The sequence below is a fragment of the Leucopleurus acutus genome, assembly GCF_964270905.1.
Source record: "Leucopleurus acutus genome assembly, chromosome: 10".
NCBI classification, from domain to species: Eukaryota; Metazoa; Chordata; class Mammalia; order Artiodactyla; family Delphinidae; genus Leucopleurus; species Leucopleurus acutus.
In genome coordinates, this window is record NC_139153.1 from 64,996,292 (window position 1) to 65,019,762 (window position 23,471).

The 23,471-nt window shown below is 46.7% G+C and overlaps 1 protein-coding gene across 1 annotated transcript; it reads right to left on the minus strand.

Annotated features, from left to right (window-relative positions):
• Window positions 1-1,579: 1,579 nt before the first annotated feature.
• UQCC2 (ubiquinol-cytochrome c reductase complex assembly factor 2) lies at window positions 1,580-21,334 on the minus strand. The gene is made up of 4 exons (XM_082848078.1): window positions 21,183-21,334; window positions 5,434-5,508; window positions 4,526-4,595; window positions 1,580-1,760 (listed from the first exon to the last, which is right to left on the minus strand). The coding sequence occupies exons 1-4, from the start codon at window positions 21,318-21,320 to the stop codon at window positions 1,633-1,635; spliced, it is 411 nt and encodes a 136-aa protein (XP_082704204.1). The 5' UTR covers window positions 21,321-21,334; the 3' UTR covers window positions 1,580-1,632.
• Window positions 21,335-23,471: the final 2,137 nt, after the last annotated feature.

Here is a 23,471-nt window from a genome sequence, read left to right on the forward strand (position 1 = left end):
CTGCCCAGACCAAGCTCTTAAAAAAAAAACTCAGAAACTCAGTGGGACTCGGCTTACTTAATGCCTAAGTCCTCTCAAAGGACTATTGCTTTGTCCCTTATGACTGACGTGCCTTTGTATTCCTCCTGGTGGGTGATTAGGAGTGGCGTCTCCATTTTATTCCAAGCACTACATTTTGGTTACTGCCGCCTCTGGAGGGGCGCGGTGATGCTGTCGCTAGTGATTTTAGGGCTTTGTTATTTAACTTATTCACGGTGCCAGGCTCAGCCCTGGCCAGGGCCGTGCAGCCCCCCTGTGCCTCAGAACTGCCGTATACAGTGCGTAGACCTCAGTGCCCAAGTCCATGCCACCCCCTCCGCACAGCCCTGGCTGGACTGGTGACCACAGGCTTGGTCCTAAGACCTGCTTCCTCCTGGGCCTCCTGGGCAAGAGTCACAAGCCCAGGTGACAGGGCTGGGGCGTGTTAACAGGGGCTGGTTTTGACTGCTTGTGTTTTCTCCTTTTGGTGTAATGTTTTACAAATCCTTTGGCCCGAGAACTAATACGTTAATTACCTTAAATAAAGTAATAAATCTAGTCTGTTAGAAAGGGAGGCTGGCTCCCGTGCTCCTCAGGGGCTGGCGTGGGTGGTAACGTGGCGCTGGCGGAGGACAGAATACGAGCCCTGCCTGCTGGCCTAACCTTGGGCTCTTGGGAGATGCTGAATGCCATCCTGTCTTGCAGCGATTCCGGGACAGAACTGTACTACGGGATAACTGGTTTCTATCATAATCCTATGAATTTTATTTTATGCATTTCAAAACACAGTGAGGAGTCCAGGTAAAATGAGGTTAAGAACCCTTTCCACTTCTTCCCAACAAGGGGTGCTGTCGGCCCTGCCCTACCCCTTCTCTCAGCTCTGTTCTTGACAAGAAACCTGAAGTAGGGAATGTAAACATCTACTGGTAAGAGCTAAGGTCCCGTGGAGTAATAAGGTGACGCTGTGCGTGTCCCCGGCCAGGGGAGGGGGCCTGCCATGTGGCCTCCCACAGAACCCGCCCCGAGTGCTGAAGCCGACTCAAGCCGAGGCCCTGCCTGGCCTGTTGGTAGCTCTACTCTGCCCCTTAAGCCAACTTGGAACATGGCTTTTCTGCAAGGTCAGGGGCAGAGGACTGAGCTCTGGCCTTCTGAGTCAGTGGGGAGGAGGGCCAAGCAGGCTTTTCTCATCCCTCTGTCATACACCTCCTGCTGCTTTCTGTTTGCAACAGGACGCCTTCTTCAGTACTGAATGCTATTTTTGGCTCTCTCCCAGGAGCTCCTAAAACAAAAGGGAGCCTGTGAATCTTGCCAGGAGCCAGCCAGCCCTCTGTTGGCAGGTGGGGCTCCTGTGGCCGTGCAGGAAGCACCTTGCCCACAGGGCCCGTCACCATCCCTTCTCAGGCCCAGACGGAGACCCGCACTTCCTCTCCTGGAGGACATCCTAGCCTGACTGGTGGGCGGGCGGATGCTCAACTGGCGTCCCTCCTCAGGCCAGAGCTTTCTTTACAGCAACAAGGGCTTCCTTTCTTGTGAAGGCCAGATGAGATTCCCGAACTACAAGGAAAGGGAAATCAGGGCATTTTATTGATAATGGCAACGTCCACGACTTTACGCTTAGGTATGTGGGCGTGTTAAGGCCCGAGCCCAGGCCTTATGCTTCTCCTCGGGATCCCTGGGGGCAAACTTCTCCTGCAGTTTCTTCCACATGCCTTTATTCATCTCCTTAAACTCTTCCAAGGTATCTGCAAAAGGAGAAGACAAAGAAAAAAGGCTGAAGTCTAAAATGATTACACAGGTTGGCCCCACAGGGCTTTCGCCACACAGGCATGTCTCGGTTTTCACAGTATGTTCCTAAGAAAGGGAAGTGTAGCCCCAACTTCTGATCAGCAAATCAGGCAGGGTAACAGACAAATAAATGCAAGTGTGGATGAGCACTTGTGTACCAGAGACCGTCCTTACAGTGGCCTCTGTTCACATCCAGTTATCATTCAGCATCTAAGCAGGGCCCTCTCCGCTCTGCTCCACGTGAGCAAAGAAAAGGCGCTGTAGCATCAGCTACACAACGCACAGGCCCAGAGGCTTATCTCAAAACTTGGCCTGAGCCACACAGACCTTACTGTCCATTTTACAGATGTGGAAACTTGAGGCAGAGTGAGGTTAAGGAACTTGAGCAGGCTACACGGCTAGGAAGTGGTGGAGCTGGGATTTGACCCCAGACACTTGGGTCCACCCCACGCTGTGGAGTTGAGCAGGCACCCGGGAGGGCGCTGGACCTGGGCCCCCATCCCTGCCCACCATTTCCACACTGGGTCCCCTCAAGCAATCAGTTAACTCTCTGAGCCTCGGGTTCCTCATCTGCAAAGTGGAGATCAAAACACCTGCCTCAAAAGTTGTGAGTCTTAAAGTAAATAATGGAGGTGACATACCTGGCACCTGGCCCACACTCAAGAAAACGTAGCCATCTTCACAGGCGTGAAGGCAGCGGGAGCTGGTGGGAGCCAGTGGGGCCTCTGTTTAAAAGCATACATCCACCCCTCCCCCCTCCCCCCTAAAGGCAGGGTTTCTGTGACATTTGGGGCCAGATAATTCTTTGTTGTGGAGCTGACCTGGCACTGCAGGAGCATCTTGGCCTCTACCCACTAGATGTCAGTAGCAAACTGCCCTTTCCCCCGCAAGCTGTGACAACTAAAATGGTCTCCAGACATTGCCACAGGTCCCTGGGGGACAAAATCGCTCCCGGGTTGAGAACCACTGGTCTAAAGTCTGTCCAGGGCTAAAGTTCTATGATACCTAATTTTACTTGTATTTTAAGTTTAGATTTTCACATTATTTAAATTTCATAGCCTGGATTTTCATCTCTTAATAAAACTTCTGGAGAAAAAGAATAGCTTTTCTGAACAAAAAGGTAACTTACATCATCTATTAACATTTATTGTCAGTGGGCTCTTGACTAAATTAGGACACGCACTGTACCCCGGCCAGCATTCCACCCTGGGACTTTTCCAGAAGTCCAGCTTCCTTTGTGGGGCACAAAACGGATGCCGAGGCCTCCTTCAGAGATTCCTGGGACCCCAAGCCAGGATGGACACACTCGGGACCTAGACTGCAGCCACATTTCAGACTTGCCAGGCCCTCAAATCCTCATGACAAACACTGCAAGGTGTCCTGCCCTGTCAGAGGAAACACTCAGTAAGCTTATTCCACAGAGTCACAACAAAAATAAGAGGCTTGCTGTGAAAGCAAATTATCAGCTAATTTCCTAAGGCTGAACTCCCAGCCAGGACAAGCTGCAGCACAGGCCAGTGGTGGCGAGTCGTACATCTCCCCTTCCTTGGCTATGGCCCGTTGTCTCCGAACTCAGACGTCCCGAAGTTAACCAAGAGGCAGAGGCTGAGCCTCTGGAACTTCTTTCCAGTCTAATTTCAAGTTCAAACTTTGCTCAAACTCTTCGGGGTCCTCACAATGACACTGTGCATTGATGCTGGTAATTACGTGAGCCCAGGGACATGGGGGTACCATTTGTTTATATATGTGTGTATGTGGGTGTGTATACACACACACACACACACACACACACACACACTTTAAAAAAAATTGCCAATAAAGTGATTCTGCCTGGCCGAAATATCTCTACCCCAGTTTTCCAGAGAGTAAATATAAAAATAGTATCAGTCAACATACAATAGCAGATGACACCACCAGGTTTTAATCTGTTCAGAAGGTTAAGAGTTTTCTGGAAGCCTAAATTCTCAAACCTTAGTTGCTGAAGGCTGCCAGAGGAATAGGAAAGAGAAATTTCTAGAGTACCAGAAGGCAATGTTTCAGGGCCGTGCCCTCCCAGAAAAGGTTAGCCTATTTTTATATGTGGTATCCTTGGCAATAAAAATAGTTAATTTTCCAGAACCTGCCTGTTTCAACCCAGGCTTCCCCTGCCACCACCCGCCACGTCCCCCTTCAGTGACAATGGAGATGGGGAAGTAAGGAGGGGCCGGGCTAGACAGGGTTTTTCCTTTCTTGTTAATCGGTCTATCAAGGACTCCAAAACATACCTAGTTAAACCCATATCTAACCCACAGACCACGTCCCCTGGGTCAGATAACTCTTAGGCGGATATCCCCATACACGTCTATTGAATGGCTTTTTGTTTTAATTAAAACCCTCATGTTTATAAAGCCCCCTTAGGACCATAAAGATAAAATTATTTTCCTTCCATCCTGATTTCAACTACTTCCATTTGGCAAATACATATTCCCCTGTTCCCTGCTGCCCAGCCTTGAATTTAAAAGCTCTAAAGATGGATTTGCTTTTTTTAAATAATGCCTTTGACCTTCTCCATGTTCTGTGGCCAAAAAAGCATGAGCCCTGTAGCTTCAGAATTTCCTGTGGGCTATTCCACAAGACTTTCCATCAGGCAAAACTGTCTTATTAGACAATTCCCCTTGGCTGCTCAAACACAAAGACTCATTTGCAAACCAACCAGAAAGGGCAGCAGCTGTGCTTTCCATACCTGTGGACAGGATCAGTTTGTATTCTTCCAGGGACAGACCACTGAAGCTTGTGTCTCTGGGGCGAGGGTACTGGTCACACGGGGCAGAGGGGAAGAGAGAGGGAGGGGAGAGAAGATTAGTTCTGCAGCACAACCCGGGACTGGATGATCCTGGACAGAAGCCACGCTCTAACTGCAGTTCACAGGCCACGGGTGTCTGGAGGCCAGAAGGAGAAGCGCAACGCCACCTGGAGGCCAAACCAGTCCAGTCTGGAGAGGCGGCTGTGACGTGAACACGCACCTGAACCCTCTGGAAAATGCAGGCTGGGCCTCGGGAGCCTGGGTGGGGCCTATGATTCTGCATTTCTAACCAGCCCGCGGGTGGTGCCCATGCTGCTGCTCACAGACCACACTTTGAGCAGTGAGGCTTTAGAAGAACCCCCCCTTCATACAGGCTAGGCATGTGGCCGTGTAAGTCTGTGGTTACTGAGCACATTTCTCAAGCCTGGGGAAAACACGCTAAACGGAATTTGGCAGCAATCATGTCAGGGCCGAGCAGAGGTCCAGCTTTGTCTGACAGGACTTTCCCAGTCACCCCATCTTTATCACCGGAGCGTGGGGAAGACCAGTTCCGTCAGAGGGGGTGGGAAAATATGTGTGAGATCCAAGAGTTGTCAGACACACCCGGAAGCATCCACTGGCATATAAAACACATGGCTTTTCTTTAAAATTAAAAACGGCTTTCATTTAGGTGACCTAAAAGCCTCTACCAGGTGCCTTAGTCGGCTTGGTTGAAATTACTGGTTACATTTGAAAGTAGCAAAACCACAATTCTTTACAGAACATCGTATAATCAGATTTCACTCACTCTTATTGGTCATCTCCAGGCGGAGGGCTGGGGACAACACAGAAGACTGCGGCCCACTCACCTTGTGTTTGTAGTAGTTTGCATGGAGCCGTGCTAAGCTCTCGTACATCTGATCACAGGCCTCAGGCTCTGAAACCTGAAAAACAAAACCCCCAAGAAAGTGAGCAAATGAGCCCTGCCCCCACACGGGTCTGTACCGTATGCCTCCAGGAAGGACAGGAAGCAGGCCTGCAGCTCAGAGCTGGCTTCTCTGACCACAGGTCCCACGGTCAGAAATCACCTTTTTGGAATAATGGCTCCACCTCAGCAGCTCCCCAACCTGCAGGAAAACTCAACTGGCAAACAAACATTTGCTGAACACCTGTGACTTGTGAACCAGCAAGCCACCGCGGTGGGAGGCACTGCGGTAAAAACACAACACTCCAGGAGTGCTAGGGGCAATGTGGGCCACAAGAAGTCAGAGGAGGTCAGCGGATCATGGAAGTGAGACTGAGCTGGTTTCTGAAGGATGCACAGGAGCTGGGGAGAGTGGAGGGGGCCTTCCTGGTGGGGGAGGTTGCATGAGCAGGGCAGAGGAGGCAGGGATGCTATCTATACCTATGCCTCACACCAGACCATCTGGCTGAGGGCCTGAACATGCAGGTAAAAGAGCCTGGGTGGGAGAAAAAGAAAGAGCTTTTTGAATTAAACCTTCAATATGAAATGTATTAAATAAAGATTCTTTTATGAAAGGAAAAAAAAATCATATGAGCTTTCATCTGTGCTAAGTGGGGAGCTGTTGAATTTTACAAGGAAAGAAACATGAAGAAAGTAGTATTTTAGGATGAAACAGGTGAACTGAGGAGAACCAAGAGGGAGAATCCAGTTAGGTCCTGTTAGGAAGCCTTGCAAATAGAAAGGGGAAAAGAAAGCAATACTCCGGATGGCCCTGCTGGAAGTTCCAGGGAACGCGGGAAACATGCAGATGAGAGGTGGGTTTTTCCCTCTCATACCTCTTAGAAAGTTTTCCCTTCCTTCTGCCTTTGCCACTATTTAGCTACAGTTCCTTATATTATTCTGCCAAGAATTCTGAAAGCTCCCCAGAATGAAACTTTCTCTTCAATGTTTTTTCCCAGAATTCAAATGATGGATTTTTCCAACTTAAATCCTTTCTCGAAGAAGGCAGAGCATAAATAAATCAGTAGTTAAGCATTTTAATAGGCAGCTCCACTTCTGCCTCCGTGTGCATGTCAAATAAGGTCCCCACTTTACAGCAAACAAAAAAGACAATCCTGTCATTGAGTTCCACTCAATCCATCCCCAGGTTCAGGCCACCCATCATGAGAACGCCCAGGTAGCCACATCAGAAGAGAAAGGGTGATGGGCTGAGGAGGCAGCCAGTGTTTGTTGACTAATGATCAAAGGCATTATTTGAGTGCACTGGGGCTAAAGGCTGAAAAAGAAGAACGGATATTAACACAAGTCTGACTCCCTATCGGGCGGCGCTTCCAAGGAAAGTCCAGCTGGAACAGAATTCTGCAGCATACACTTTGGGGGAAAGCGTTTTGAATGTCCTGTCTTCAGCAGGGCATGCAAAACTAAGAGCTAACCAGACGATAGACGAACAGAAGGCACAAGATGCAAAAGGAAAAAGAGGGTAACACCAGCCAAACTTTTAAAGAATATTATGTAGATTATCAAAAGATAATTGTGCATTTCATCATTTGCTTGCCCTCTTCATACCTGTACAGATGTGTCTGCTTATAAATTTAAGAGAACCTACAGTGTGCCCAGCCCATATAAGAGCAGGTGTGCATAGCTGTGGGGAGCTGTGGAGTCCAACTGCCTGCATTTGGATCTCATCCCTTACCAGCTAAGGGGTACTGGGCAAATCACTCCATCTCCCAATGCCCCCAACACTTAAAAAAAAATTTCCCACTTTTCCTTTATCCTTCTCTATATCTATATATACATAATATTTCAGTATGTTTCCTAAGAACGACATTCTCTCATATAACCACAGTTCCATGACCAAATTCAGGACACTTAACATTGATACAACACTTCTATCTGTTCCATTGTCCATATTCCAACTCTGTCAATTGTCTCAGTAAAACTCTTTATAGCAAAAAACAGTCCTTTAGGCCCAGGATCGCCTCCTGCACTACCTGTCACGTTTCTTTCTCCTTGCAGCCAGGACACCTCCTCGGCCTTTGTCTTCCCAGCATTGACATTTTTGAAACATACTGCCCAACTTAACTTTTCTTTTAAAAGAAAAGATAATAATTGTCCCTATTTCTGAGGGCGATGTGAGGATAAATAAGGTAATGCCTGGACTGCTCTGAATTCAGGGCCAGGAACACTGATGAATGTGAGGGATTCGTCTTGGTTACTATTAGTAGTAAACAGTTATAGTAAACACAGGCCTTTACTGCACTAACTACAAGGCGAAAGAAGACTTCAGGATGATCCCGGTGACAGCGGAATGAGGGGTGCGTGGAGGGCCCCTGACACCATCAGCGGAGCCAAGGAAGCCCTGCCAAGGGTCACGGCGAGGGTGGGCGGAAGTTACCAGTAGGACGTGGGGGCTCTCCAGGCACAGGACCAGCTCATGCACACGCCCAGGGGACAGCAATTAGGACACATCAGCGGATCAGTGCTGCTGGTGTGACTGCCGGGTATGGCTGGAGGTGAAGTGATGAAGGGATGGAAAATCACCGAAGCTTCACTCTGTCCCTGACTGGACCTCCGGCCCTGAGCTTGATGGCTCTCAGTGGTCCCCAAGTGTTTCATGATCAGCTTGGCGGGGATCACGCACTGACCCTTGGTCTCTGCTGAGCGAGTGGCTGTCTGCAGCACCTGTCCTCCACCTGATGGCCGTGCAACCCGACCTTCCCCTCCCACCACCACCGACCACCCTCCCAACCCAGCTCTTAATTAAGAAAGGCATTCACAGCACTGCCTCTGCCCAGCGCCTCTCTCCCGGGCTCCCTCACTGCCGGCAGACCACCAACACATCGCGTCCTCACCAGACCCGCGCTCCCACCAGATCCTCACCTTCAGAGATGCTGCCAAAAGGAGTCCCCTCCTGCCTTTCCTCCAAATCTAACGGTGAGAGCTGGCCGGAGGGCTGCTCAGCCACCTCCGTCTGTACCCTCGGTGGGGCGAGCAGGGTGTCTCCTTCCTGCTCAGCTTTTCCCACCTCCGACAGAGAAGTAGGGCAGAGGGGAGGGACACAGAGAGAGAGGATGGGGTCACCGTACAGAGCATTGCTCAAAAACCAAAGTGACCCTCTGTGTTCCCTGAACCTCTCAAAAGTCCTTCAGTATTAAAGAGACAGTCTCCCAGATACTTTCCATAAAGCCTGGAGCCTCAAAGAATAATCTGAGAAGCACCTATAAATAACAAATCACCAAAAAAGGACCTTGTCACCCAATTTCTCATCTGAGGTCAGAAGGTGTCTGTACGAGGCTGTAAAAGTAGCTCAGTGGAGGTGATGAGAGTTTGAGGCACGGCAACTTCAAGCCAAGTTATTACTGCCTAAGCAGAGATGCAGCCAAGGCCAATTCTGGGTTCCTAGTCACACCCAATCCAAGCTCAGCAATAACAAAATTGTCTTATTTACTACTTAAAAGTACATCAATAGAAATACTTGTCTAATTCCGGAAGCCTCACCACATACCTACATCCTACACTCTATTCACAGACTCCAGCGCAAACATCGCTGAATTTTGAAATACACAGTTTTCCCGATGAAGTGTACTGTGCACTTTTAGAAATATTCTTATATACAAGCTTTAAACTACCTGATTTTGCATTCACACCTAATGAGATTATGGACATTTTAGGACTAATAGCAAAGCTGGGTTTAAAAAAGGCAGCAGTGGGATATTATGAAAAATTCAGCTCTGCTCCCTAAATGTGAATAAAATAGATGTTCAAGTGACAAAGTGTCCTTTTCGGCTCTATTCTGGCTCCTTTTGCATTTCCCCTGCTCAGTCGTCAGTAAATTTCTCTTTACCATATTAAACTTTTATACATACAAATCTACATCACTGCTGCAGGCACTGATTTTGATTTTCAAAATTGAATTTTGGGTGGTACAGTGGCCCCTATTCCAGTCACACAAAGGGATGCATAAGCACTTTTGGGAACGTGTTGCAAATTGCTTTGCTAATTAAGGTAGAGCTGGATTCAGTCCAGAAGGATCTATGAGAAAAGGTTTTCATGACTTGGTAATGAACTTCTGAAATGAGTTCATTCCATTATGGGAGTCTATTCCCTTGAATTCAACTGAAAATCTATTTCTTGAGCATCTACTATGTGGAGAGCTCTGCTAGGCGGCTGTGAGGGGACATAAAGACCCAGCCTCGGCTCCAGAGAAGTTGGCAATCAAGCTGAGACAAGAAGATACACACACATTAAAAATAAAAAATGACCAGGACAGAGTGTAACTGAGTGCCAAGAGTTACAGGAGATCAGAAGCAGGAGCTAGTTACCAGGCCTGGCTCACATGGCAGGTGTGGTTCCCTTACAGGGCAGGTTTGCGTTTCACTGCAGTGACAGGTCACAGAGTGATGGGGAGTCAGAGTCCCTCACTTTGAGGAGTGTAGACTTCAGAGCTAGGCAGAATGGGGATCAGAGGAGGGACTGGGAGGAAGAGGCATGAAAAGGCAGGGGGACAAGGACGGTCCAGGCAGGCAGGGTCTTAAGCTGCGCCAAGGAGTGCTTCAAGGCCTGGGAAGCCACCAGATTCTTGACAAGCTCTGTGTCTGGGGTTTGGTCCACAGTGTACTAGGTTCTCAAAGGTTAAGAACCTGGGAGCAGAGATCAAGATGGCAGAATAGAAGGACGTGGAGCTCACGTCCTCCCACAAATACATGAAAGACACATCTACATGTTGAAAAATTCTCACAGAATACCCACTGAACACTGGCAGAAGATCTCATACAACCAAAGCTGCAAGAAAGATCACCACATAACCAGATAGGATGAAAGAAAAAAAAAAGCAGGAATCAGGACGGGACCTGTGCCCCGGGAGGGAGCTTTCAAAGGGGAAAGGTTCCTTTACCCTGGGAACCCCCTTCACTGACTGGGAGGTCCACTGGACAGATAGGGAGCCTCAGAGGAGAGCACAGCAGCCGGCCTGTGGCAGGCAGGACAGAGGGAGACCAGCACAGACAGTCCACGCTACCTTGCTGCACTTCCCAGCCCAAGACACATGCCTGCTGGTGTGCGGAGCGGCTGGGGGCTGGAACTCGGGCTTCAGAGGACTCACTCTGGCTGCGCAGAGACAGCCTGAAGGGCTTGGAGTGTGGTCCGGGGCGAGGCTGGGGGTGCTGTGTGCAGGATGAAGCCCAGGTCTACTGTCAACGTGCGTGTGAAGCGGGGGGGGGGGGGGGGGCGTAACCCCACCACAGCGGCCTCATTCTCTGGGTGCTCACGGCAGGCACGGCTCCGCCATTATGAGCTCTGGGAGCACATAAGCGCCAGTGGGTTGCCAACACGCAGAGGTAGGGCTGAAATCTGAACCGATTCCTGGCGGGTGCGTGACTTCAGCAAATTCACGCCAGCGGCAGCGTCTACAGGACATCTGAGCTGATTACTGGCACTCCCCCAGCTGAGGAAGGTCTAGGGCCAGCAAAAACAAACTTTGTGGGCACGCACACGCAGAAGCACGGCTGATATCTGAGCTGATTACTGGTATTCCCACAGCAGAGGTGGGGCCGAAGGCAGTGTCAACAACAGTGTACTTTTTGAGCACGCACACCAGGTGACAGGAGATGTTACAGAGTGCATGTCCGGGCAGACAACTCCTGGGGAGGAATACACAGCAGCTCCTTTCCCAGTGGGAGCGCTCCTGTCCCACCTACCTCACACCACAGTTTAGGACCGGATCTGGGGGCTTCTACTTCAACAACTGGGGAGCAGACCCTGCCCCTGATAGGGCTGTGACAACCACAGAGCAAAGAGGAGGCCCTGTCCAACATCCAGTGCAGGCTCTGGTCCCCACAACAATCACACCCCCTATCAAGGGGAGAAGGGCCAGCACACCCTGAGGAAAGACATGGCAGGCATCCATACCAAAAACAGCCTTTGCACCAAAAATATTAGACTCACACAGGCTACACAGGGGTGTTTCCACGTAAAAACAGCCCTCCATGACCACAGTAGATAATGTTTCCCCTAAATTCATAGAGTCAGAGTAATATAAGTAAAATGAAAAAGCAGAGGAACCACTCCCAATTATAAGAACAAGAGAAATCCCCTAAAAAAACAAACAATGAAACAGACCTCTCCAGTCTACCAGATCCTGAGTTAAAAAAGAAGGCAACAAAAATGCTGAAGGAGCTAAGAAAAGCCATCGACAGCAATGCAGATCACTGCAACTAAGAACTATAAAGCGGAGGCAATCAAAATCAGACAACTTAACTGCTGAGATGGAAACTGAGCTAAAGGCAATATATAGAAAACTAAATAATGCAAAATGAATTAGTGATTTGGAAGACAAAATAATGGAAATCACCCAATCAGAACGGCAGACAAAAAGACAAATGAAAAAAAAAAAATGAAAGCAATATAAAAGACCTATGGGACACAAAGCATGCCAATCTAGGCATAATAGGGATCCCAGAAGAAGAAAGAGAAAAGGGAATCGAAAATGTATTTAAAGAAATTATGGCTGAAAATTTCCCAAACCTAAAGAAGGAAACAAATATTGAGGTACAGGAAGCACAGAGGGTCCCAAACAAGATGAACCCAAGCAGACCTACACCAAGACATATCATAATTAAAATGGCAAAAGTTAACAAGAGAGGATTTTAAAGGCAGCAAGAGAAAAACAAAGAGTAAGTTACAAGGGAACCCCCATAAGGCTATCAGCTGATTTCTCTATAGAAACTTTGCAGGCCAGAAGGGAGTAGCAAGATATATTCAAAGTCCTGAAAGGGAGAAACCTGCAACCTATGATACTCTACCCAGCAAGATTATCATTTATAATAGAAGGAGAGATAATGAATTTCTCACACAAGCAAAAACTAAAAGAATACAGCAATACTAGACCTAACCTAAAAAGAATACAGAAAGGTCCTCTCTAAATAGAAAAGAAGAAAGAATCTATAGGAAAGGGAAAATCACAATAGGAAAAGAAAATATATGAAAGGATTGTAGATCACTTAAATAAACCAGAACATACATTAAAAAAAAAATCAAAAAAAATTTGTGGAAGCAATTATAACTACAATGAATGGCAAAAGGATAAACATGAAAATGTAAAATAGGACATCAGAATCAAATTGTTCTTACTTGGGAGAGGGGAGTAAGAAAATGTAGATTTTTTGGAATGTGTTTAAGCTTATATGACTACCAGTCTAAAGCAAGCAGATACAGTAATGGGTTAACATACTTGAAAACCAGGGTAACCACAAATCAAAAACATACAACAGATTCACAAAAAACAAAAAGAAGAGAACTCAAGTGTAATACAAATGAAAACCATCAAACCACAAAAGGAAAAACAAAAAGAAAGGAACAAAGAAGAAATACAAAATCAACTGGAAAACCAGATTTAAAATGGCAATAAATACATACCTGTCAATAATTACCTTAAATGTCAATGGACTAAATGCACTGACCAAAAGACACAGAATGGCAGATTGGATAATAAAACAAGAGCCTACAACACGCTGCCTACAAAAGACCCACTTTTGGGCGAAGGACACCCACAGACTGAAAATGAGGGGATGGAAAAAGATATTTCACGCAAACACAAATCACAAGAAGTGGGGGGGTCACAATATCATATCAGACAAAATAGACTTTAAAACAAAGGACATAGGGACTTCCCTGGTGGCACAGTGGTTAAGAATCCACCTGCCAATGCGGAGGACATGGGTTTGAACCCTGGTCCGGGAAGATCTCACATGCCGTGGATCAACTAAGCCCATGAGCCGCAGCTACTGAGCCTGTGTGCCACAACTACTGAAGCCAGCATGCCCAGAGCCATGCTACGCAACAAGAGAATCCACCGCAATGAGAAGCCCGCACACCACAATGAAGAGTAGTTCCTGCTTGCTGCAACTAGAGAAAGCTCGCGTGCAGCAACGAAGACCCAACGCAGCCAAAAATAAATAAATAAATAAATTTATTTAAAAGAAAAACAAAACCCAAAACAAAGGCCATAAATAAAGAGAGATGCTATATAATGACAAAACAATTGATGCAAGAAGAGGATATTACACTCATTAACATGTATGAACCCAATATATGCTTTAGGAGCCCCTAAATACATAAAACAAATACTAACAGACATAAAGGGAGAAACTGATGGGAATAAAATAAAAGTAGGAGATTTTAACACCCCACTGACATCAACAGACAGATCTTCCAAACAGAAAATCAATAAGGCAACAGAGATCCTAAATGACACAAGAGAACAGTTAGACTTAATTTGGTATTTTCAGGACACTACATCCAAAAAAACCAGAATACACATTCTTTTCAAGTGCACATAGCACATTTTCTAGGGTAGACGACATATTAGGACACAAAACAAGCCTTGATAAATTTAAGAGGACAGAAATTATTTCAAGCGTCTTTTCTGACCATAATGGCATGAAACTAGAAGTCAACCACAGAAAGAGAAATGAGAAAAAAAACCGATTACACAGAGACTAAACAAGTTATTAAAAAACCAATTGGTCAATGACGAATTCAAAGAGGAAATTAAAAAATACCTTGAGACAAATGACAATGAAAATACAACCATATAAAATCTATGGGATGCAGCAAAAAGCATTTCTTAGAGGGAAGTTCATAGCAATACAGACCTTCCTCAAAAAAACAAGAAAAATCTCAAATAAACAACCCAACCTACCACTTAAAAGAATTAGAAAAAGAAGAACAAACAAAACCTAAAGTCAGCAGAAGGAAGGAAATAATAAAGATTAGAGAGGAAATAAATAAGATAGAGATTTAAAAAAAAAAGAAAAAAAAATCAATAAAACCAAGAGCTGGTTCTTTGAAAGAAAAAAATCAACAAACCTCTGGCTAGGCTCACCAAGAAGAAAAAAGAGGGGACCCAAATAAACGAAGTAAGAAATGAAAGAGGAGAAATAACAACTGATACCACAGAAATACAGGAAGCCATAAGAGAATACTATGAACAATTATATGCCAACAAACTGGACAACCCAGAAGAAATGGACAAGTTTCTAGAAACATACATCCCACCAAAATTGAATCAAGAAGAAATAGATAATCTGGGGGTTTTCTGGCCACGCTGCATGGCTCACGGGATCTTAGATCCCTGACCAGGGATCGAACCCAGGCCATGGCAGTGAAAGTGCCAAGTCCTAACCACTGGACCGCCAGGGAATTGCCAAGAAGAAATAGATAATTTGAACAGACTGATCACTAGAAGTGAAACAGAATCTGTAATAAAAAAAAAACTCCCTGCAAACAAAAGTCCAGGACCAGATGGCTTCACTAGGGAATTCTACCAAACATACAAAGAACTTAAACTGATCCTTCTCAAACTCTTCTTCAAAAGACTGAAGAGGAGGGAACACTCCTAAAGTCATGTTATGAAGCCACCATCACCCTGATACCAAAACCAGACAAAGACACCACCAAAAAAAGAAAATCACAGGCCAGTATCTTTGATTGATATAGATGTAAAAATTCTCAATAAGATACTAGCAAACCAAATCCAACAACATATAAAAAGGATCATACACCATGATCAGGTTAGATTCATCCCAAGTTAACAAGGATGGCTCAACATATGCAAATCAATCAGTATGACACACCACATAAACAAAGGAAAAGACAAAAACCACATGATCGTCTCAACAGATGCAGAAAAAGCATTTGATAAAATTCAACATCCATTCATGATTAAAAACTCTCACCAAAGTGGGTACAGAGGAAACATATCTCAACATAATCAATGCTCTTTTTGACAAAACCACAGCCAATGTAATACTCAACAGTGAAAAGCTGAAAGCCTTCCCACTAAAATCTGGCATGAAACAAGGATGCCTACTCTTACCACTTCTATTCAGCATAACATTGGAAGTCCTAGTCACAGCAATCAGACAAGAAAAAGAAATAAAGGTATCCAAATTAGAAGGGAAGAGGTAAAAATTGTCATTATATGCAGATGGCATGATACTCTATACAGAAAACCCTAAACACTCAACACAAAAACTTTTAGAGCAGATAAATGAATTCAGCAAGGTAGCAGGATACAATATTAACATAAAGAAATCAGTTGCATTTCTCTATATCAGAAAGAGAAAGTTAAAAAAATCCCTATTAAAATCACATCAAAATATATATATATAAAATAAAACCACCCAGGAATAAACCTGACCAAGGAGGTAAAAGACTTATATGCTGAGAACTATAAAACACTGATATAGGAAACTGAAGATGATTCAAAGAAATGGAAAGATATCCCATGCTCTTGCATTGGAAGAATTAAAATTGTTAAATTGGCCATATTATCCAAAGCAATCTACAGATTTAATGTGATCCCTATCAAATTAACCATGACATTTTTCACAGAACTAGAATAAATAATCCTAAAATTTATATGGAACCACAAAAGACCCAGATTTCCAAAGCAATGCTGGGGAAAAGGAACAAAGCTGGAGGCATAACCCTCCCTGACTTCAGACAATACTACAAAGCTACAGTAAACAAAACAGCATGGTACTGGCACAAAAACAGACATAGATCAATGAAACAGAATAGAGAGCCCAGAAATAAGTCCACACACCTACAGTCAATTACTCTTCGACAAAGGTGGAAGAATATACAATGTAGAAAAGACATTCTCTTCAGCAAGTGGTGTTGGGAAAGCTGGAGAGCCTCATGTAAATCAATGAAGTTAGAACACTCCCCACAACATACACAAAAATAAACTCAAAATGGCTTAAAGACTTAAATATAAGACATGACACTATAAACTCCTAGAAGAGAGAACACAGGCAAAACATTCTGACATAAATCATACCAATGTTTTCTTAGGTCAGTCTCCCAAGGCAAAAGAAATGAAAGAAAAAATAAACAAATGGGACCTAATCAAACTTAAAAGCTTTTGCACAGCAAAGGAAACCATAAACAAAACAAAAAGACAACCTATGGACTGGGAGAAAATATTTGCAAACATTGCAACTGACAAGGGCTTAATTTCCAAAATATACAAACAGCTCATACACCTCAACAACAAAACCAACAACCCAATCGAAAAATGGGCAGAAGACCTAAATAGACATTTCTCCAAAGAAGAAATACAGATGGCTAATAGGCACATGAAAAGATGCTCAACATCACTAATTATTAGAGAAATGCAAATCGAAACTACAACGAGGTGTCACCTCACACCAGTCAGAATGGCCATCATCAAAAAGTCTACAAATAGGGCTTCCCTGGTGGCGCAGTGGTTGAGAGTCCGCCTGCCGATGCAGGGGACACGGATTCGTGCCCCGGTCCAGGAAGATCCCACATGCCACGGAGGGGCTGGGCCCGTGAGCCATGGCCACTGAGCCTGCGCGTCCGGAGCCTGTGCTCCACAACAGGAGAGGCCACAACAGTGAGAGGACCACTTACCGAAAAAATAAAATCACATAATCTGTTCTCAGGCCCTTCCTCAATAACTGGACTTCAGAGGACCCACACACGGGGGTGGGTAACGCTGGATGGCATCACCACTGCCAACACACACAGGTCTACACCCCGCCACACTGAGCCACAGACCAGGCCCCGACTGGATGACTGAGAAAACAGAAAACCTTTGAATTCCCCTCTGAGGAGTTGGACGTATCACGTACATTACTGCCAATCCAAGACAAAGTTCAACTCCTTTCAAACGGGGCCGATATTATTTCAACCTGGGTATTTAATACAAGAACTCCCTGGTGGGCGAGCCCCTTCCTGGGTGGCTCCTCAGAGCTGTGCCCTGTGCTGGATAAGTGGGTGCTGCCACGGACCTTTTAGGAAGCTGCCTTGCATCTAATGAACTCATTAGAAGAGTCTGCGCCTTCCCCTGTACTTAAGTCAACACTTACTGTTGTTTTGCCACCTTCCCCCGTGTTGTGATTCTTTTATTAAGCTCTTGGGGCTGCAGGGAACATGCGTTCTCTTAGGGAAACTGAACTGAAAGGGGGTAAAATCCATAAACATTAGCTTTAAAAAACTGCACAATAGGATAGAGGGTGTAAGAGATGTTTAGCGTGTTTCTGCTTCCCACCTCCTTCTTGGTGGGTTTAGGGTGGACTGTGAGACTCCCCAAAGGGCAATCTGTGGTGGAATAAATGGAGGCAGTTATTTTTGTACCCTGGTTTCAAGTCTGAATGATTAATTTGCTTTCTAGTGGTTCTGGCTTTTCTGTGCTGGTGTCCCACCTGAGGACCATCTTTCTCCCCATCCACACTGGGTAGGTAGGGGCTGGGCCAAAGAAAAGCAGGTGGGTAAACAGAAGGATGTTTAATTCTTTGCCAAAACTGTCCGTGGTCCAAAGAGGTCTTGAGCAGGAAGTGAGGGGAAGGGAGGGCTTGAAGTTCACGGAACAAGAGGCCTTTCTAACAAGAAGAAATAACTTGGGAGGAATGGGAGCTGAGGATAGTTCAGGCACAAAGAAGACAACGCTCACTTGTCTTGCCATTTAACTCCTGGGGAACCCCGAATAAGTTGTTTTTCTTTTCAGATTTTGTTTCTTCACCTGTAAAATGGGAACAGCGATGGTGACCTCAACTCAGCTGCACTAACGAATAGACTAAATGAGACCATGCATGCAAGTGTGTCATGCATGCGTTCAGCGTTATTGTTCAGGTGCAGGAAGCCACAAGGCTGAGAGCAGGACTGCCTGCTCCTCTCCTCTACAGGAACAAACACGCAGCGGAGGAGAGCTGCCTCCCCCTCTAGTCCTGTCTTTCTGGCACATGGCATAACCGAGGGGGAGCTCTGCATCGATCAGTTGACTGGGTCGAGTGCCTGCCCCTGGCTGCCAGCTTTCTCAAGTTCTTTATAAATGATCCGGGGGTGTCAGTGGGAGTGACTCACAGCACTGTTCTCAATTCCAGCAAGGGACTGCTCCTTCTAAAAATTACCACCAAGATTTACTAAGCCCAGGTGCATTCTTGGATGACATCAGGATGAGGTACCACAACAGCGGTCCTGAGTCATGTGCCTGCTGCCATCATGAGGCACTGGTTCACTCTACCAGGGATGCACTCATGAGCTGCTCTGGAACCATCAACCGAGCCATGACTTGCATCTGCAGCCATGACTCAAATTCGTGTGGGCCTTCTACTCATCAGAACTATCTGCCTAGGTGACGACAAAAGATGACAACTGCAAAAGAGAAAGCTCTACCCTCCTTTTCTGGCTCCTCTTACACTAACAGTCAAGCAGGTGAATGTCATACTCTCACCTCCCCAGGGATCTAGCCTCTGTCAGCTTCTCTGCTGGCTGGTTTCACCATTCGAATTTCATTAAAGCAAGTCACGTGTCTGTCCAACTGTAGGCTCCTTGGTGATAAGGACCCGGTTATGTCCCTCTTCTGTAGTTCCTGCAGTTCCCCACACAGAGTAAGCTCACAAATTAATTCTCACCACTCAGGGCACAGACATATTCCCTTCTCACTCTTCACTACTTCTCTCCATCTAGTTCTGCTACATCTGCAACTATATTCAAATGATTTTTGTCTCATGAGCCATAACCAATCATTTATTTACCCATTCATTCAGACATTTACCGAGTGTCTTTTATGTGCCAGGAACTATGCTAGACACTGTGGGGAGAAAGATAAAAATAGCACCGTCTCTATTCTCAGGAAGCTCACACTGAAAATGTGAAGGGAGCATAGCCCTAGAAAGTCTATGGGCTATGGGATTTGCAGAGTTGGGACTATGACTCTTGCCTTCAAGATCTTTATACTACGGGCCAGTGAAGACCACTGTAAGAAGTGTGAAGGCCCTCAGTGTTGTGTGACACCCCAAACCCCCCCAACAAAGCCCTGAGCCAGACACTCCGTCCATGCCTACCACCCAGTCAGCACTTGGTTTCGATGATGCCACTGGGCATGCTGTCCTTGCTCCATTAGGTGGGCTGGTTTGGGTCTGGGTTGGGCTAAGTTACCAAAAAGCCATGTTCCTGCTTTGACAGGTTGTGGCCAAATTTCGCAAAAGTCATTTCTTCAGGCTGTGTGTGTATGTGTCACATCTCATGTGTCTGACCTCTTGCCTGAGCCCCAGGCTCAAATATCCCACTGTCTACTTTGACATTTCCACTTGGAAGTAAATCCACTTTGCATCTCAGGTTTAACATGTCTTAACACCAAACTAAAGCTGTTCTTCCCACACCCCACCTGTTCCTCATCTCGTCTTCCCCATCTCAGTAAACTGCACCACCTTGCACCGAGTTGCTCAGGCCAAAACAATCTAGGGGTTATCCTTGGTTCCTCTTTCCCTTTATCCTATATCCAATACGTCAGCAAGTCCTGTTGATGCAACCTTCACATTGCAACCCCAAAGTGGCCACTTCCATCTCCTGTGCTGCCCTCTTCATCCAAGCCACCACCATTTCCTGCCTGGGCTACCAGAGTGACTGTTTCTATTCTTGCCTCCCTATAATCCATTCACTGGTACAGCCAGAGTGATCTTTAAAAAAAACAGTAAACTAGGTCACATCAGCCCCCTGACTAAACCTCCCCAGAGGCTTCTCACTGGTCTTATGATAAAATCCAACCCCTAACCAGAGCCTGCCTATAAAACCCTACCGTGCCTGACTCCTGTCCTCCTCTGACTCAACTCTTAGAAAACGGCATTTCACTCACTACCCTTCAGCCACTTGGGCTTTCTTTCTGCTTCCTGCCTCAGGACCATTGCACTGCCTGAAAGAACACCAAGTGTTCATTGTTGGCTCATCGTCTTCCCTTAGGTCTCATCTATGTGTCACCTCCTCAGTAAGCCTTTCTCTATCAGAACTAATATTACCCTTTTACCATGCTACTCTATTTCGTATCCATCGTAGTACTTCTCTGCACTGCCCTATGTGTGTCTACTTGCTTACTGTGTCCTGAACTAGGACGTAAACTTAAATTTCATGTGGGCAGGACCTCATCTAATTAACTACTGTCTCCCCAGCAACTGGAACAGTTCCTGGCACATGGTGGGTGTTCCATACGTTTGTGCTGTACGAATGAACAAATCCCAGAAGTGCAGCACCCACCTGGAGGACAGCAAGAACATAGGTCTACTACTCACACACATGGGCACGGATGGAGGACTCAAACCTGCCGCACGGGCTTACAAGGGCCCAGGAAGCACACCAAGGCTTAGCGGGGACCCTGCATAGGTCCTTGGGCATCAGCTCAATCACTGCACAACACTTCGAGGTAATGGCATCGTGTCAGGGGAGCAATAAGCCTATGACTGTCACCACCTAGGACTGGGTTGTGGGACTCAACCCTGGCTGCACCTGAATCATCGAGAGCTTTTAAAAACACTGAGGGCAAGGCCTCACCCCCAGAGATTCTGATTCAATAAGGTCGTACGGTCCCAGGTATCCAGATTTTTAAAAAGCTCCTCAGGAACCTCCAACGTGCAGCCAGGTGAAAGTACTTGGTAGAGGATAGGATGACCGCTTTCCGCAGTTGCCCCGGGCGTTAAAGAGGGTTCCCGGGTGCGCGCGGCCAGGGAGGAAAGGCGCGCGCAAGTGCGGGGCCCCGCCGCCAGCCCGCTCGTGGGCCCCGCCCTGCCTCCTCCTTTCCTCCCCTCGCCCCAACCGCCTCCCCGCCGCAGGCGGACCCCACAGTCTGGTCACCTGGGTGTTCTCTCCCTCCCGAAAGGCCTGCGCTACCCGCTGCCGCAGATAAGCGCCCAAGTCCCGGCCTCTTTTGGTCTCGTCCACTGGCCATTCCTCACAGAGTCTAAGAAAACGCCTGTAGCGGCTAGCCGCCATTTTGGGCCCTGCTTGTCTCCACCCCTGAGGGAGGAGTCGGCGGGGACAGGTGGAGCTTGCGCACTAAGCATCGCCGGCTTCCCGAAGAGGTGGGGTGGGAGGGAGGAGTGAGCATGCGCCACTTGGCCGGCGCCCTGCCGCTTTCCGGGCGGGGCCGCTGCTCCCCTGTCTCTGCAGGGCCGGCTGATCCAGTCTTCGTCCTCCTGGAACCAGCCCGGTTCCCAGGGGCAAGTCAGTCGTGGAGTACACCGGGGATAGCTTGCTTCTCTTTTTCAGTGACTGCACAAGCTCCAGACTAAAAAACCCTCCTCTGAGACCTCTGCTAATTGCATAAGCGACTACATTTGCATGTAAATACAAGTGGTTATTCGATGAAGATGTGTTTGAACTTAATCACGTAGCATGCACACGTGGTTCGCAGCCCCCCTCCCCTTTCTCACAGTCCCTGTACCTGTCGCTACCATTTGGTGATCTGCCACAATTCCTTCTTTAGTGCTACTCAGCTCTGTCCCTCGTTCCCCAGCTTCTATCAGTATCCTTTTGAGCGCCCCCTCCCCAAGCCAGCTACTTTTCCCTGCTTGAGCAACGTCATCTGGGTTGATTCAGCCTGGAAAAACTTGTCTTACCAAGCCTTCTCTTCTACATCTCCAGCTGCATATCATGTGGGATGCTCTGATTTTTCTTTTCAAAAGATATCCCCACCTTCCAGATTTTCCTTAAGAAAGTCTCAGCCCCCTTTTGCATCTTTACTGCCTGAATTTAGCCAGGACCATCCTGTGCACACACTTGGCTTCCCGCAAACCTCTTCCTTCTCACCTTGCCTAATTCACAAGTCCAGGAGACTCCTGCCCTGAGTCAGGAAGTGAATACATAACCAAAACACAAAGTTAAAAGTGACAAGGGCTTTCATTGAAGTGTTAGGGAATACTAGGAGTTTGGAGAAAGAACTAGTACTTCTAGATGTTCAGGAGATAAGGAGGTGGAAGAACACGGATTGCTTCCGAAGGAGATAGCATTTGGGCTGGGCCTTGAGGATGGTTAGAATTTGGATAAGTGGGAATGGAGGGACATTCCTTCCATAGCAAGAGCCAGGCCTGGGGCAGAATGGGAGAGTGGAAGAGGGAGGAGGAAAAATCAGTGGGTGGTTTTAACAGAGAACAGCTCTGAACTGTCTGAAGTCCTTAAGGATAAAGACCTATGAATGAGAACCTTTGGGGACCCAGGGTGTGTGATGCCCACTTGAGGTGAGTTCAGGGGGAGTGGAAAACAAGGCGCTCAAGGGCACCCCCAACGCATTCCCAGCCCAACAGTACCTACCTGCTCCACTCTCACCACAGCTGTATTTGTAATGGGGAAGAACAAATCTGAGTCCATGTTGGATCTGTTTCTTTTACTTTAACCTTTGTATCTATTGCTTTTGCTACAAGAGTGTTGCCTATAGCCTGAGATATACAGGATAGCCCATTCTCAAGGCTCTGACCTTTAAAGGTATAACACTTTCCATTCATACAGAGATAAAAAGTTGCAGAACAGAGAATACCATTTGTCTTGTTGGAGGTTTACAGAAGCATTACTACTGGACCTATGTGGACTGCTGCAAGAACAAAGGATTCCGGCACCAAGAAGTTTGCAGCAACCAACCACACCCATTTTAGTATAAAAGAAGCCTGAATTCTAACTCTGGGAAGGTGGTTCTTTGGGACACTACTTCATGATCTTCTCAGTCTGCGGGCTTTCTGAATAAAGTCACTGTTCCATGCCCCAACAACTCGTCTCTCGATTTATTGGCCTGTCGTGCAGTGAGCTTGGACTGGGTAACATATTTATAACCACATAGTTTTGATGGCTGTCCCGAGGCCCAAAGAGGAGGGTTATATCTATTTACTATCAGTATCAAGCTCCAGGCACCTAGGGCTGTGCTGGGTGCCCCAAGGCCTTGTCGGTCTGCCTGAGGCCCCATCACAGCTGTGGCTTTGAAGAGCACCTGGCTGGCCAACAGGTGTCTTGGGAGGCAGGGACAGAGGTCCCTCTGTCTTCAGCAAGAGAAAGAGTAACATGGCTTTCACCTAACTTGAGGCACAAGCGGAAGCACAAGGAGAGGTTGAGAAGAACAAGTGGAGCAGGGGAAACCCGAACCAGTGCCTCTGTCTA